Below are 15711 nucleotides of genomic sequence, written 5' to 3'. Positions count from 1 at the left end.
GGGGGGGGAACACGGGGGGTTGGGATCCGTTGCCGGACACGGAAAAAAAAAAAAAAAAAAAAAAAAAAAAAAAAAAAAAAAGTTAGCCACACACCTGCAACGTCCTCACCCAGCCCAGTGACAACCTCCAAACTGCCTATGGAAGAGCCCCAGGCTCCCAAGCTAGGGGTGGTGGGGGGCTGAGGGCCTCAGCTATGCCCCCGAATGTCAGCACCCAGCCCAGCGACGACCATCCAAGCTGCCACCAGAAGTCCCCTGGGCTCCCCTGCTGAAATGAGGGGGGACACCATGGGCCTTGACCAAAGCCCCCCTCTTTCCTCCTCCCACCACCCTATTGCCCTCCTCCTTCCACTCTCCCTCTCCCAACTACTCCACATCTTAGAATGTAAAAGAAAAAAAATAATAATAATAACAATAATAACAAATTAGTTAAAAAAGGCATTTAAATTTTTAGCATAAATAATTGTTTATGCTAAATTACTGTCACTTTACCTAATGTATTTAAAGACAGTAAAGCAAAAGGCCAGTAATTCTTTGCTCAGTTTGATAAATGCCAATATAAAGTGACATTAAATACTTTATATATTTTAATTTTATATAAATTGTTTGGAAATATAAAAAAATAAAAAAGAAGTTAAACTCACCACAATGGGACAAATCAAAATTGTGAGCTACCTGCTATGATGATGCACAGAGTGCACATCATTGCTTCCTGTAGTATTCCTGACAAAAACATGTGACTGAAGCCAATCATGAGGAAATGGCACACAAATGCAAACTGGGAAACAAAGTAACTGACATGAACTCTACAAAAAATGTCAAGAATGTGAAAGATAAAGACTAAGTGACTGTTCCAAATTGAAGGTGACTGAAGACACATGACCTAGACCCTGAACCAGAAAGGACAGGTAGTAAAGAGAAGTCTTTGTTGTTGTTGTTTGTTGGTTTTGTAATAAAGGACACTGTTTGGACAATGGCATGATTTGAATGGAATATATGGATTAGATGGTATTACATCAATGTTATTTTACTGAGTTTGATAAGCATAGTGTGGTTAGATACGAGACTGTTTATTTTTATTTTTAGGAAATACACCTGGAAATATTGAGGGGTAATGAGGCATCATGTCTGCAACTTACTCCCAAGGACAGTGAGAAGGAGAAAGCAGATAAAGTATAATTTTAATAATTGTGAAATCTGGGTGAGGAATATACAGGAGGTCTTGGTACTATTCTTGTAATTTTTCTGTAATTTTAAAATTATTTTCAAACAAAAAGTTAAAAAGCAAAGTAAAAAACTAAGGAGACATATCAACCAGTTACAATGTGTTGATCTTATTTAGATCCTGATTCAAATCACACACAAAAAAAGTGACTTTGAAATTACTAGAAACTTGAACACTGACTAGATATTAGATAATATTAAGAAACCATTATTACTATTTAGGTGCAATAGTGGTGTTGAGGTTGCATATTTTAAAGTCCCTACCTTTAAGAGATACATACTGAAATATTTACATGGATTAACATGAGGTTTGAGGCTTGCTTCAGAACGTAATGACTTCGTATAGCATACATTATACGAAGTTATACGATGTCACAGGTCAAATAGAGTCCCCCAAAATGCACATGCACCCAGAACCTCAGGATGGGACTTTATTTGGAAATAGGGTCTTTGCAGATGTTGTTAGTTAAGGATCTTGAGAAGAGGTCATCCTGGATTAGGGTGGACCCTGATTCCAGGGAGGGGGGGGGGGAGGCGGGGTAATAAGATGAGGTGGGCACAGGTATAGATGAAACAAAATTCGTCAGGAGTTGATAACTGTTGAAGCTGGGTTAGAGGTACAAAGGGATTTATTATACTATTATCTCTGCTTATAAGTAGTATACGTTTGAAATTTTCCATAACAACAAGTTTTAAAAAGAAAAGATATATGTAGGGTAGCACAAGAAGCATGGCTCTGGAATAAGATATTTATGAGTTCAGATCAGAAGTCTACCAGTTTCTAGCCATAGGCTGTGGCATTTAAGGACTGAATTTCACTTTTGCTATGTTTGAAATGGTGATGACACTGAGGTTATTGCCATGAAGACAAAATAATATAAAGTGCCTAGCATGGTGATATGCATACTAAGTTCCAAGAGGCAATTAATTCTTTAAAAAATAAATAACACCCCAAATTCCTGGCAGGACACAACCCGTTATTTTCTTGGTGGCTTAAGGCCCACTCCAGTACAAATGAATACTCCCAGCTAGTGTTTCCAGCATGCAGGTGTGTTAGCTCTGTGCTGCAAAACACAGCCTTTGTCCTCCTTAATCACAAACAGTCTCCTCCCTTTGAATAGGACCCTTGTGTAAATACCTCTCAAGTTTAAGGTGACTGCATTCCTAGACTTCAATCAGGTCAAATCTGACTTTGTAAAACTGCCATTTAGCAAGAGTATTTATATGACAAGATGTGCAAAGAAAAAAAAATGAATCCTGTCTCAAATGTACATCTTTCAAGGACTCTAATAATTTATGTACCTAGGTTTTCTTCCCATAAAGAATTAATGTAGCTCCACACTGGACATTTAATAGATAAAGTAAAGATGGATGACTAATTGAAACTTCACATTAGCATCATTTAAAGAATTTTACTGCCAAAATTTCTTCCAGGTAGAATTATTTCCTTACTACCAGTTGCACTCAAAAATCCAAAAATACAATGGCCATTTGATCTGTCTGCCCATTTCTTCTCACCACTAGAACCAGGTCATTCCTAAACTTCTAGTCTTTTCAATCCCTTGTAATTATTTATCAATGAATCACACAAATGGTTTTAACAGGAGTTATTCCAGGCTGTATTTTCATCCCCACCATTTGGTTTCTCTACTGGAGAACTTACATGGATGAAAAACGTAATAGGAATACCTGATCCACTGGAAGCTTACATTCCCAAGATACTGTCACAATTAGCATAACCCAATATGTATTACCATTAAATTTTCCTCCTTCAATTTTCTGCCAAGAATGGAAAAAGAATAATGGGCTAGTATGGACCTAGGGCCATTGATACCTAGGGCAACATTCATTAACGTCTCACATTCTTATCCCCATTTTCTAAAGGACAGTGATTGTCACACCATAATCAGTTATAAAACATTTGCCTTTTCACTTATAATTCCTACAGCTTATTTTAAGACTGCTTTACCTAAAACTGTGATTTCTATTATGTTTAAAAATGGGAAATGATCTACATTAACATTTATAATTTCTATTTCTCTTTAGCCCTTTGTCCTCCTATCCCTGGGAAAGGACCAGGAGTTCTATAACCCTGACTTCTGGGAAATACACTGTGAAGCTCCTGAGACCATGCATAAAAGCAAACTTTTTCTGTAAAGAGCCAGAGTGAATATCCTAGGCTTTGTGGACTATGGGGTCTCTGTTGCAACTGCTCAACCCTGCCGTTACAGTACAAAAACAGCCATAGACAACATGTAAACCACTAAGTGGGGTAGTTTTCCAATAAAACTTTATTAAAAAAACTGATGGCCCCAGGTGGGCCAAATTTGGCCTTCTGGCTGCAGTCAACTGACCCCTGAAAAAGAAATGAAATGTGGTATGCAGAAGTCAAAATTCCAACGAAGCCGCCTGGTGTGAGGAAACGTGTGTAGGCGGCAAAGTGGAGATGTGTCTGAGGAACACAGAGTCTTCAGTTATGTCAAGGATGGAGAATTCACGTAGTTGGACATAAAACACGGCATGAGATTATTATGTAGAATTTTGAATTCCTGGTTAAAAAGAATACTGGGGGGCGAGCCCGTGGCGCACTCGGGAGAGTGCAGTGCGAGGAGTGCAGCAGTGCTCCGCCGCGGGTTCGGATCCTATATAGGGATGACCGGTGTGCTCACAGCGCTCACTGGCTGAGTGCGGTGTGGCCGGTCTCAAAAAGGACAAAAAAAAAAAAAAAAAGGATACTGGTATCAAATGGGGTGGTGAGTGAAAATGAAATAATCAGCAATGTTTCATAGAAAATTAGTCTAATAGGACTAGGCAGGATTGACATGGGGGGAAGACAGAGTAAGTACGTGGAGGAGAAAGAAAATAAATCAGAAGACTGTTGCTGAGGAACACGTTCCTACATTTCCATATACAATTCCATTCTTTCCATCCACTTACTTTATGCATCCCCCAGGATACTAGACAGGCTCAGCTAACAGACCACAATCTGCACACTAGTGATGAGATCCCACTGTGGCAGCACTACCCTCCCTCTCAAACCTCACTCCATCCTGCTCCCACATGGCTGAGGTTGCTGAGCAGAGTACTACATTAGTGACCTGCAATCTGTGTCTTCTGACCAAAATTCTCTGCCAAGCTCAGACCATCTCTCCAACTTCCTCTCAGTGCTCCACGAGTACCTCAAAGTTAAGTCACCATTACCCACCTTCGAGTCTTAGACCTTCCTTTTCCCTTGTCCTCCACATGCACTGCATTAGTCACTTCTGTTCCCTACATCTCATTCTCGGCTCTACTTTCATCATTACTGACACACTCAGTCCCTCATCATCTCTTCACAAGGTCTGTCTATTAACTGGTCTTCCTCCCCGCATCCAGCCTTCATAAAGCTGCCAAAGCAGGGAGGGGCAGGAAATAAGCCAGTTAGAGATAAGAGGAAAATTCAGTTTCAGACACGCTGCACCTGAGGTAACAGTGAAAGGAGTCCTGCCCTCCAGGAGCTTACACTCTAGTCAAAGGAGGAGAAAGCAAACATTCACTAATGAGAGGATAAATACATGTGTATTAGTCCATTTGTGTTGCTATAACAGAATGCCTGAGACTGGGTAATTTATAAAGAACAGAGGTTTATTTGGCTTACGATTCTGGGACAGCTGCATCTGGCACAGGCCTCAGGCTATTTCTACTCACCGCAGAAAACAGCAGGCAGCCAGCGGGTACAAACAGATCACATGGAGAGAGGAAGCAAGAGAGAGAGAGCGCAGAGGGGCCAGGGTCTTTGAAACAACCAGCTCTCGCAGGAACTAATAGAGCGAGAACTCACTCATTACTGCCATCCCCCTGGGAGAGCAGTAATCCACTCATGAGGGATCTTCCCCCACGACTCAAACAACTCCAACACTGCCACACTGGGGATCAGATTCCCACATGAGTTCTGGGAGGACAATATATCCAAACTCCATCAACATGTTAAAGGGAACATAGCTCCTTCCACTTCAGCAAAACACAATTAGATTCCATCACTTTTCCCTCCACACTATTACCACAGGCTGGTAGTGGTATCACCACAGTGTGGAGCATAAAGTGATGGAGGATGAGAACAGGACTACATTTCTTCCCCTATAAATGAGATTGCCGGACCAGATTCACTCATTCAACCAATTTCTTCCTGCTCTGTCATACAGTGGGTATGAAACACCTGCCAAATCCAAAAGGCACTTTCCTGTTTTAAATGGTCCTGACTTCTCTACTGCTTCTGACACTAAACTCTACTGCACTCTTCCTAGCCTCAATGCCTGCTACCTGTGGCACCAATCTTTTATATTTCACCTGCCCTTTTACCCTTTTTTCCAAAAGTAAAAACCACAAAACACTGAAAAAAACTCGGGGGTGGGGGGAGCACCCACAAATGCACTATTCTAATATAACGGTCTTTGGTTTTTTGCAGTCTCATAGTTTTTCTCTTTGTGCATACATTTTTACACAATCATCATCAAATATATATAAACATATATTTATATTCTGCTTGGCCATTTTGGCCTAACCACCTGTTTCTGACATGTCACAGTTCTCCTGGAGCAACTGCTGAGCCCTATGAAATTCCTTCTTTACATATTCATTCAGAAAACTTACCCCTTCACCTGGATTCAATCACTGCACATGTACAGATGGCTTCTCTTAGCCGCATCTCTAAGTGCTGACCTTCAATTTCACCAGTTATAGATACTTATTACTAAAAACATTTCAATATATTGCTCATTACCTTCCTCCATCCCCTCAATTCCTCCACCTTCACTATTACTGTCATGCCTCAAATCAAACTCAGGTCCAGCCCCACAAACCTATTCCTTTCTCCTGTATTTCTTGTCTGTGTGAAGGAATCGCCCAGTAGTGCAGATCCTTTCCCTTTCCTCTGGATTCTACACCATCTAGTCCAGGAGCCAAAATACCATGGAAGCAAGTGAAGTCTAATCCCTCTCCTCCAGCAGGTGGAAGGGGAAAAAGAAAGTAGAGAAGGCCCTTCTGAGCATGTGTTGATTTGTGACAGGGGAAGGAAATGGCAACCATCAGCCACTCCTGATGGTGGGAAGAGGGTGGGGCACCGATTCTGCTGGATGTGGGGAGTTCACACCACCGGCTGCCTCAGGTGGTGGCATGGCCAGCAGGGACTGCTGTGCACAGGCCAAGAACCAGGTAGACTCTGTGCTTTCCCAGCTGAGTGCCCAAGGACAACTGCACTTCAGTGAATGAACAAATGAGGTGACCAGTGCTCCTAAATCCTAGCCACCCTTCCTCGGATTTCCAAGAAATATGCCTCATTCCTTCATCCACAGTCCCAGGATACACTCCAGCCCCAAACCCAGAATTACAACATCTTTCTCCTTCCTCTCGACTTCTTCTCTGAAAAACTGTCCTGCCTTTAGCAGTAACTAATAATTCTCCTCTTCTAGTCCTACCCAAGCTTTATTATCAACTGCTTTATCTACCCCAAAGTTCTAAGAACAGGCATTCCCGATTTTCCCCAAATCAATATATGAACAAGATAGTACTGGCAATAGTTCTAGAGTTGCTAGGGAGGGCTTTTTGATATGTGTTTAATGTTTTTGTGGGAGGTTTTTTGAAGGGAGCTGGAAGTAAGGAGGAGTTTGATCTCCCCTGGATTTGTCATTATATTACTAGTGTTTCTTTTAAGCAAACTGCTTGTGAGGTTAAAAAGAAATTAATGAGACAGAAATAGGCCACCTGAGTAAATATGAACATATTAATTAAAAGTTTTCACAAATTGATACTCTCACACCCCGGCAGCAATGAACTGTTTTCTAGTCTCAAGACTAGAAATGCTTTCAAACTAAAGTAAAAAGTAATGTTGACCATAAAGCCTATTCTTCATTCCCATCCCCATCTGTTCTCTGCTGTCCTGGGCTTCTCCTCTGGGGGTAGGGGATGCTGTGCTCCTGCCTGCATGACCGGCAGCATTAGCAGGCAGCCAGAGCACAGAGGGAGAAAGAGTTGGGGACAGCTCTTGCCCCACTAGCATCTACCTCAGCGCTGTGACTCTGACTGTGCATACACCCCCTGCAACTAGCTTCTGCCCAGCAGCCCCTCTTCACAGCTCCAGCTCCCAGCTGGCTTCAGAAACACTGTTTCCTTCCCTTGCCCTTTCACAACTGATAACACTACCCAACATTGCTAATCCCCAGATGCCTCAACATCCCTTGTGGGTTCCCTTTATAACCCTGACCACCCTTTTTTAAATACTCGCTTTCCTAAATTATGTTCAGAACCTCATCTGAGTGTGCCTTCTGCTTCCTGCTGGGACCTGACTGGCAGAGGCTCCCCTCACCCAAACTCAGATCACAACATCTCTAGCTCACTGCCATTTATTGTCAAGACAGCCCACTGATTTCACAGACAAACTGTCTGCTTCGGTCCCAGCTTTCTCACACATCACCCCCAACGTTGCCTAAAATACCCTCCTACATTTATATTCACTCACTTAAAATATAGTTTGTAATTCAACAACTCTACAAAGATTTCTCAGATTTACTCAGCACTCTACTACCATGAACTAGCTTGAAAGAAATTATGTCATATTTTCCCTTTGTACTCAGCAGGACACCAATATTCTGTGTATAATAAACACTGACAGGCTCTTACTTGGCTTAAGTGAAATTCATCCTTTCTCTCCAGAATACTGGTCAATCATCCGTAATTCAAAGAATCTGCCATCTGGAAATGTATCACCTTGCAATCACTGATGTGGGTATTAAAGACCTTTCAATCCTTCCTGCTACAGACTGGTCTAAGAAAAGCCAAACTTTTATATTAATTAAGCCAAATTATATTAACGTCATGCACGGGACAATAGCCACGTGGGGTAATAAAGTACTTCTAAGATGAGGAGAGAAAGAGAAGGAAGAGGTAAGAAAAGAAACCCTAGGTAAATAAAAATAAATATTCCCTGCTTTTTCTCCCCTGAACACCTCAGTAGATGACTTATTACTGGCTTCCTAAAAGAGCAAACAAGAACTACAAAGTAAACTCCTCAGTCTGTTGCTTATTTGCCTTGGTCTAAAATGGAAAAGTAAATAAAATAACACTCCATGAATCTCTGTTGTTTGATGTAAGGCTAATAACTGGCTCCCAGCTACTTTAAACAAAATTGTAGTCACTCATTATGCAACAAATTCTCTAAATGACTTAAAATGTTTGGCACACAAAGAATGCAAAACAGACGTAATATTAAAGTCCCTAATTATGAATGATATTTCCTTGATAAGACCCCTCAACAGTGCCAACAATTAATTTACTAACATCAATTCCAGAAATGAATTCATATTTTGGCAAGAAACTAAATAATGTGGTCCCAACAAGTCCTCCATTAAACATGTTTCTGATCACCAGAAAAAAAAGAGAAGTCTACATGTAATAAACTATCAGATGCTTCTGGTTGCAAATAAAAGAAGACCCAACGAGAAGTATCTTAATAATTCAAATATGTATTATCTCTTTGAAGAAGAAATCTGGAGATAGATGACTCCAGGGTTGGATCACAAACTCAAACAGTATAAAAACACAGGTTGGCACAGTTAGGATTCTCATGAATGTAAAATGTTTGCAGGAGCTCCAAAGATTTGTATCCTCTATGACAGCATTCAAAGAAGGAAGAGAAGAGAAGAATAGAATGGCCAAAACTGACTTACACGCTAACCCTTACTTAAATCAGACACCAAGTATAGCACTCAGAAAAGTTCCTGCATAAGTAGTTTAAGCCAAATATTTGCTTCAAATTCAGAGTGGAGAAGTAAAGTTCAGAAGGAGTAGAGAGGTTGTATACTCAAATACCCTAAAGGCAGAAATGTGAATAAATGAGGCAGGCTGGGTGGGAACCACAGAGCACTACAAAGTGCTTGGCCCATCTGATGCTCCCAGTTCTTAATCCATTTTAAATTCATATCTCTTCAAATTTCAGCAAACTACAGCAAAGCTTGGGAATAAACAAATATTCTTTCTCTAACCTTCATACAGATAACAGTTTTGGCTCACACAACAGAAAGCTCTTACTGTGTGCCAGGTGCTAAATAAAGTGCGTTATGCATCTCATCTCATTACACTTTTTAAAATAAAAATCAATATCCTCATTAACTGTCCATTAGCCTTAGAAAGTAATTTCTCCACAAATGCATAACTCCTAGGTAGCAGGCAGGGGAACGGTCTGCACGCAGGACTCTGAATGACTACCAGGAGTTACAGTTCATGGAAGCTAAACACAACTGACGAAATGGTTGCTCTTTCTCAGATGCTCTGTAGTCACTTGGGAATAGGAGCTTCTGGTTCACAAATACAGTTTGGTGGCCAGCTATTTCCCAAAAAGGCAACTACAGTCGCTTGCCCTTTCTCAGCCATATCCACCAGACTTCTAAACAGAAAATATGAAAGAGAGGGCCGGCCTGGTGGCGCACTGCTATAGTGCGTCGCTTGGGAAGCGCGGTGGCGCTCCCGCAGAGGGTTCGGATCCCACATGCAGACCGGTTCCCGCTCACTGGCTGAGCGAGGCGCAGGGGCAACACCGAGGGTTGCGATCCCGTTGCCAGTCCCGGTCCGGTGCAGGGGCAACACTGAGGGTTGCGATCCGTTGCCGGACACGGAAAAAGACAAAAAAAAAAAAAAAAAGAAAATATGAAAGAGAGCCGCACCAATGCTTAGGGCTTAACCACCTCTGTAGGTAGGAGTTAATCAGGAGCATAAGTGCAGGATGCTTCAAATTCTTCAGATCTTAACAAAGCCTCCCAAAATCTACAGTAAATGCTATTCCCTGACATGGCACCTTGAAACTGCAAGTATGGGGAGAGCTGGGAGACTGGGTGCACCGATTTAAGCACATCATTCACCTACTTCTGTGTAAAAGACCAAATAGCAGGAAGTTCAATATAAAAATCCTGTCCTGGAGTACTTTAACGCACTGCTACAGTGCGCCGCTTGGGAAGCGCGGCGGCGCTCCTGCCGAGGGTTCGGATCCCACATACAGACCGGCCGCTCACTGGCTGAGCGAGTGGCGGGAAGCAACACCGAGGGTTGCGATCCCGTTGCCGGTCCCGGTCCGGTACGGGCGCGACACTGAGGGTTGCGATCCGTTGCCGGTCACACACACACAAAAAAAGAACAGCATCTACAGCCTTTCTATTCTTACTGCTCCATTTCATCCATCCAAATGTTTGGAAATCATTACTAACCTCCTCTTAAACAACTTTTCTATTATTGTTTAATGTCTCTCTCTTCCAAACCATAAGCTCCTGTGGCATTTATTTATGAATCTTCAGCACTTGACACACTGGCATATAAAGATGTACAACATATAAACGGAGTGAACACAATAAAAGTTCTGTTGTTCTATTGCTGCTGTGATGCATTCCACTCATAATACATTCTGTGATATAAAGCACACTGATATTAGTGAATTATTTAAATAAATTCTGTTCTATAGTTCTATTCAGGTTTAACATGTGAATTTTATAATAAACAATCAAAAGATCAATTTGTTACTAGCATCTATTTTGCACACAGAATACAAAATAATATTAGATCAAATTATACCAATATAACGGACCTACAGTTTTGATTGACTACCTCTCCTTCCATACTCCATTGCCACACTTACCTTTACTGACTGCTTTACATTTTAGTAAAAGCACTAATAAAACCTTCTAGAACTTTCTCTCTAAGCAGTCTCATATTAGATAATCAGGCCCCCGTCTTACCAGCATTCATATCTTTAAACTTCTGCTTCAGCTCAGTAGGAGTAAGACGATACTGATCAAGACCATCACTCCAGTAAATTCGATCTAGGACTTGAAGATCTCCTCCAATCAGCCAATCTCCTTGTTCCATAACCATCTAATGGGAAGAAAAAATAATAACAATTGTTTTAAGCAGAAACCAAGATAAAATTAAGTAAAAATATTTCTCTCATATAAACTACATACAGTTGTAAACTACTATCTTAGAGTCAATGGTAAATCTGGGTTTATCAACTGAATTGGGATTAGAGATGCTGTAGAATTAGAACAGAATTTGTATGTAATTTCTCAAAAAACTTGTGAAATTGGGCCGGCCCGGTGGCGCACTGGAGAGTGCGCCGCTTGGGTGCGCGGCAGCGCTCCCGCCGAGGGTTCGGATCCCATGTGGAGACCAGTTCCCGCTCACTGGCTGAGCGCGGTGCGGGTGCAACACCGAGGGTTGCGATCCCGTTGCCGGTCCCCGGTGCAGGTGCAACACCGAGGGTTGCGATCCCGTTACCGGTCAGTAAAAAAAACCAAAAAAAAAAAAAAAAAAACTTGTGAAACAACTATTATATTTGCATATGAAAGGCAAACAAAACCAATGTGAATAACAATGACTTTTTAAGTAACAAAACATTCTTTTCATTGTTGTTGCATGTTGATTAACTAAATAATATGTAAACCTGGGTCGCCCTACCCTCTACGTTCTCAGTCCTAAACTTCCAAATAATTAATGATCACTGAGTAGACACAAAGTCATGCCTTCCCATCACCATACCACTTCACATTTCTGACAGCTTCACTCACCACTTTTCCCTGCATCTGAAAGGAGGAGCTATTATTGCCAGGACCTGTCCATTTCCACACTGTGGCTCAAACTCACCCTTTTCCCCAGGCTGCAGGTTTACATACTAACAATGTACCTAGTTTCTTTTAAAGCTCAAAGTCCACTTTAAAACTTCTAACAACTGGCAGAAATTTGACTTTGATGATAACATTCCACATTCAATACATAATATAAATGAGGCACTTTGGGGACACTAATTATATTTCACTGCTTTCACACCAGAAACACAATGTTAAATAAAAAGCCCAGACTAGATTAAACCCAACCTGGTGTGGGCTCTCCTAGCACCCAGACCTCATATCCTCCTGGTAAGTACATGAATTAATATCTGCTCCCACCACCAGACTGTAAACTCCAGAAAAACAAACACTGTGCCACCTGTGTCCCCAACCATATATTCCCAACACTAGCCCCTAAATTCAGCATAGCCTGGTATTCAGGAGATATTTAAATAATATCTGTTAAATAAATATTTATCTGGACCAAAATGACAAGACCATATACTCATCATACTAATCTAAGATCCAGTCTCAATTCTGCAAAATATTGACAATTCCAATGCAATAGTCAATACACACATACGTCCACATTTCAGCACAAACACCACTGGCAAATCAAGATTAAGTGCAGCATGGTTTATTCAGGACCTTGATGTAGGGATGGTTCTTGCATGTTGTTCCCCACTGTCTGGCACAGCGCTCCTCTTTCCTGTGCTCAAAAAACTCTGGATTGCGAAGAATAGCCACACGGCGGCCCTCATACATCAGAGCAAATGCTGTACAGCCGTCCAGCCTCTCTTTATCTTCATGGGTAGCTGTCAGAACTATAGGTACTGACAAGTTAATGACACCCCCTGCAGAGCACAAAAGAACATAAAGCACAGCCTGCATTACTCTACAGTCCTTAGGTACATCTACCTTTCATTTCAGTGGGCACTCGTCAAATAAGAAAAGGTTTATGTGCCCAGTGACAGTGTTCAACTGGTACCTGGCATGGAAAATCAGGAGAGGGAAAAGGAATAAGGTACAAGGCCAGCGAGAACAAGCAAAAGCCACAGAAGTTAAAAAAAAAAAAAAAAAAACAGCAAAAATTAAGAGAATTAACATCATGTATAATAAGATTTTTCATCACAGTACATCAAACCATCTTTGGGGGTAAATTTTTGGTATATAATCACAGAAGCAAAAGAAACTGTTTAACAAGAAAGAATCAGCTGGTCAGGCCTATCATCACCAAAAATATACTGCACACCTCCAATATATGAATAAGACAAAGAACTATGTTTCAGGGCCTTTTCATGAAAAATTTAAATCCTTGTTGATAAAATGTAGTTATATATGTCATCCTGTTAAGTGGCAAGCTAACTAAGTATACTCAGATCCTTGAATATCCTTAAAATAGGAAGACAAAAAGACCCAAAAAGTTTTTGGCCTGTTTGTTTTTTTAATACAGACAGAATCAAACCGATGTCAGCTATGAAATGGCAAAGAAAAAATGGCAGTAATCAGTGGCTCCATTTAAACCAGAATGTGTCATCAACCAGAACAAAAGCATAATTTCCGTTCCAAATCTTTCAAACTGTAAACGTTTTTTTCTTCTACTCATCAGGCACAGGTTAGAAAAATAAAGTGCACTCTCAAATTCATATTTGCATTTATTTACATACCTAAGAAACCATACGTTTTTGGGAATCATGCATGGCATGCCTTCTTTGGACAAAAGATGTCAATATTATCAATGATAACTGCTTAACTGCTTTTAAAATTACCACCACTAGGTACAGTTTAAAATAGAAAATTAATAAGTATAATTGCACCAAGTCCAAAACTAAATCATTACTTGGGATGAAGTCCACAAAGACTTTACCATTAGCTCCAAGGAAGAAAATCAAAATGCAATATTTAATCCTTATGTTCTTGTGATAAATTTCTCAGGAAGAATGATTAGGAATTAATGTTTTCTAATACCTATTTCACTCCTCAGTTAAAAGATGTTATAACACAGAAAAACAGTAACAATTTAGCAATTTAGTAAGGTTCTGTGAAATTAAAAATCATTTATTTAACGTAAATTAATCTTACCAACAGTACATCACACAAAGTTAAAGGTAGCAGGACTATAATGATAGTATACTGGACATCAATTTCTTTGGCAATTTTTTTAATGTTTTAAAAGAATAGGAAGAACCATGGTTTTAGCCACCTATTTCAGGATTCCTTAACCTGAACTCTGTGATTCCTCATGAGAAGGCTCAAGCATGGGCTTCAGTGTAGCAGAATTCAGTACCTATATGTGCATGTGCTGGGAGAAGCTTTCCACAATGACCAGATGGATGTGGCACAGGAAAACTGTATTTGCTTTTATAATCCATTTTTAGCCCTAATCTCCAGGTTTTCCCACTCCCTCTGCAATAAAGCACAATCAGGAAAAGGAAAAATGGGGGGAAAAAATCTCATAGTTCACTTAAAGTGCTTAGTACTGATATAACTTAGTCTTAAAATGCCACCTCTATTAAGATGTTACCACTACTTTTTAAAACAGTAACAAATCCCTGCAATTATGTACTTCTGAATGTAACTGTGAATGTAAAATGTCTTACCATCCAGAAGACAATCAAAATGAAGGCACTGCAAGTACTCCCTCTCTCTCATAAAGCCATTCAGTGGGGTTGCCCAACCTTCTGCCAAAACCTGCACCCATTGCATATCCACCTAGTAAATTAGAAGGTAAAGCAAAATTTTCTATTTCATGTATTTATAAACAAAAGCAGTAATAACCTTTAAGAATTTAATTTTGAAAGCAATGGAAACAAACATTTTAAGGATGATTTCCGATTACACAAATCTAACAAAGAATAAGGGCATTAGAAAACATATATTTGTCCTAATAAATTTAAATAGCATTAGACTTCCAAGCATTTCTAATAAGGACAGCTTCTCCTAAACCAGTGGTCCTCAAACTTTAATGTGTATCAGACGCTCTTGGAAGCCTTGTTAAAATGAAGATTTCTCCCCTGCCTGAGTTTCTGATTCTGGCTATGGGGCCCAAGAATTTGAATTCCTAACATGCTCCCAGAAAATGCTGACAGTGATGGTCTGGAAACCACACTTTGATAATCACTGTCCTAAACCAAAAGAAACTTTAAATTAAAATATTTACCAAAAAAAAAAAAAAAAAAAAAAAAAAATCCCTCATCCATGACAGAGTACCCTTCATTTTACAAAGACCATTATTTCTTGTACTTTGAGATTTCCAGGATATCTCATTAGAACATTAAAGAATTGATAAACTAAGTATTCTTCATGTAAGCTGGATATGTTCATTTTTAACTGTATAGAGCAGTATACAGGGTATATAGCAGTGTGCAGGGTATACAGTACTTCTCAAATGAGAAAAGATGAAGCACCTGGCCAAGTGGTGTGCAGTAAGATGTAGCCTACTATTCATTCCCAAAATATGTTGGCCAATGCGTCTCACTGCAAAATCAAATAATGGTAAGGTATTCCCCTGCTTCAATTCACAGGAAAAATCATATTCATGGAGAATTTTTTTTTGACTTTGAAAGTTTTCCTCATATTAATTTTTCCTAAACCTCTAACACTGGCTACAGTTTGCCTCTATTGGAATCCAATTCTAGACAGCATCTGTTAGGGAATAAATGTCTGTGCACCCCCTTCACATACAGATTCTTATGCTGAAGCCCTAATCCCCAACACAAGTGTATTTGGAAACAGGGCCTGTGAGGAGGTGCAAAGAATGCCAGGCAGCATGCCTTGCAGGTACTGCTCTGCCAACTGGATAAACTCAGGAACCACTGCACTGAAGAAATGTCCACATTGAGGAAAAACTACTGTCTGGGGCTGG

The 15711-nt window shown here is 40.3% G+C and overlaps 1 protein-coding gene across 1 annotated transcript in view; it reads right to left on the bottom strand.

Moving 5' to 3' along the window:
* PAPSS1 (3'-phosphoadenosine 5'-phosphosulfate synthase 1) overlaps positions 1-15711 on the bottom strand; it is a 107365-nt gene that overhangs the window by 31465 nt on the left and 60189 nt on the right. Inside the window, exons 7-9 of the mRNA XM_008576628.1 lie at positions 14447-14558; positions 12495-12700; positions 10980-11115 (exon numbers count right to left, since the gene is read on the bottom strand). Of these exons, the coding sequence (XP_008574850.1) occupies positions 10980-11115; positions 12495-12700; positions 14447-14558 (454 nt within the window). The remainder of the gene's footprint in view (positions 1-10979; positions 11116-12494; positions 12701-14446; positions 14559-15711) is intronic.

Source organism: Galeopterus variegatus, unplaced genomic scaffold (genome assembly GCF_000696425.1).
Source record: "Galeopterus variegatus unplaced genomic scaffold, G_variegatus-3.0.2 Scaffold1377, whole genome shotgun sequence".
Classification (NCBI taxonomy): Eukaryota; Metazoa; Chordata; class Mammalia; order Dermoptera; family Cynocephalidae; genus Galeopterus; species Galeopterus variegatus.
Note: the sequence above shows the minus strand (reverse complement) of the source record. Positions and strands in the feature narration are given on the sequence as shown.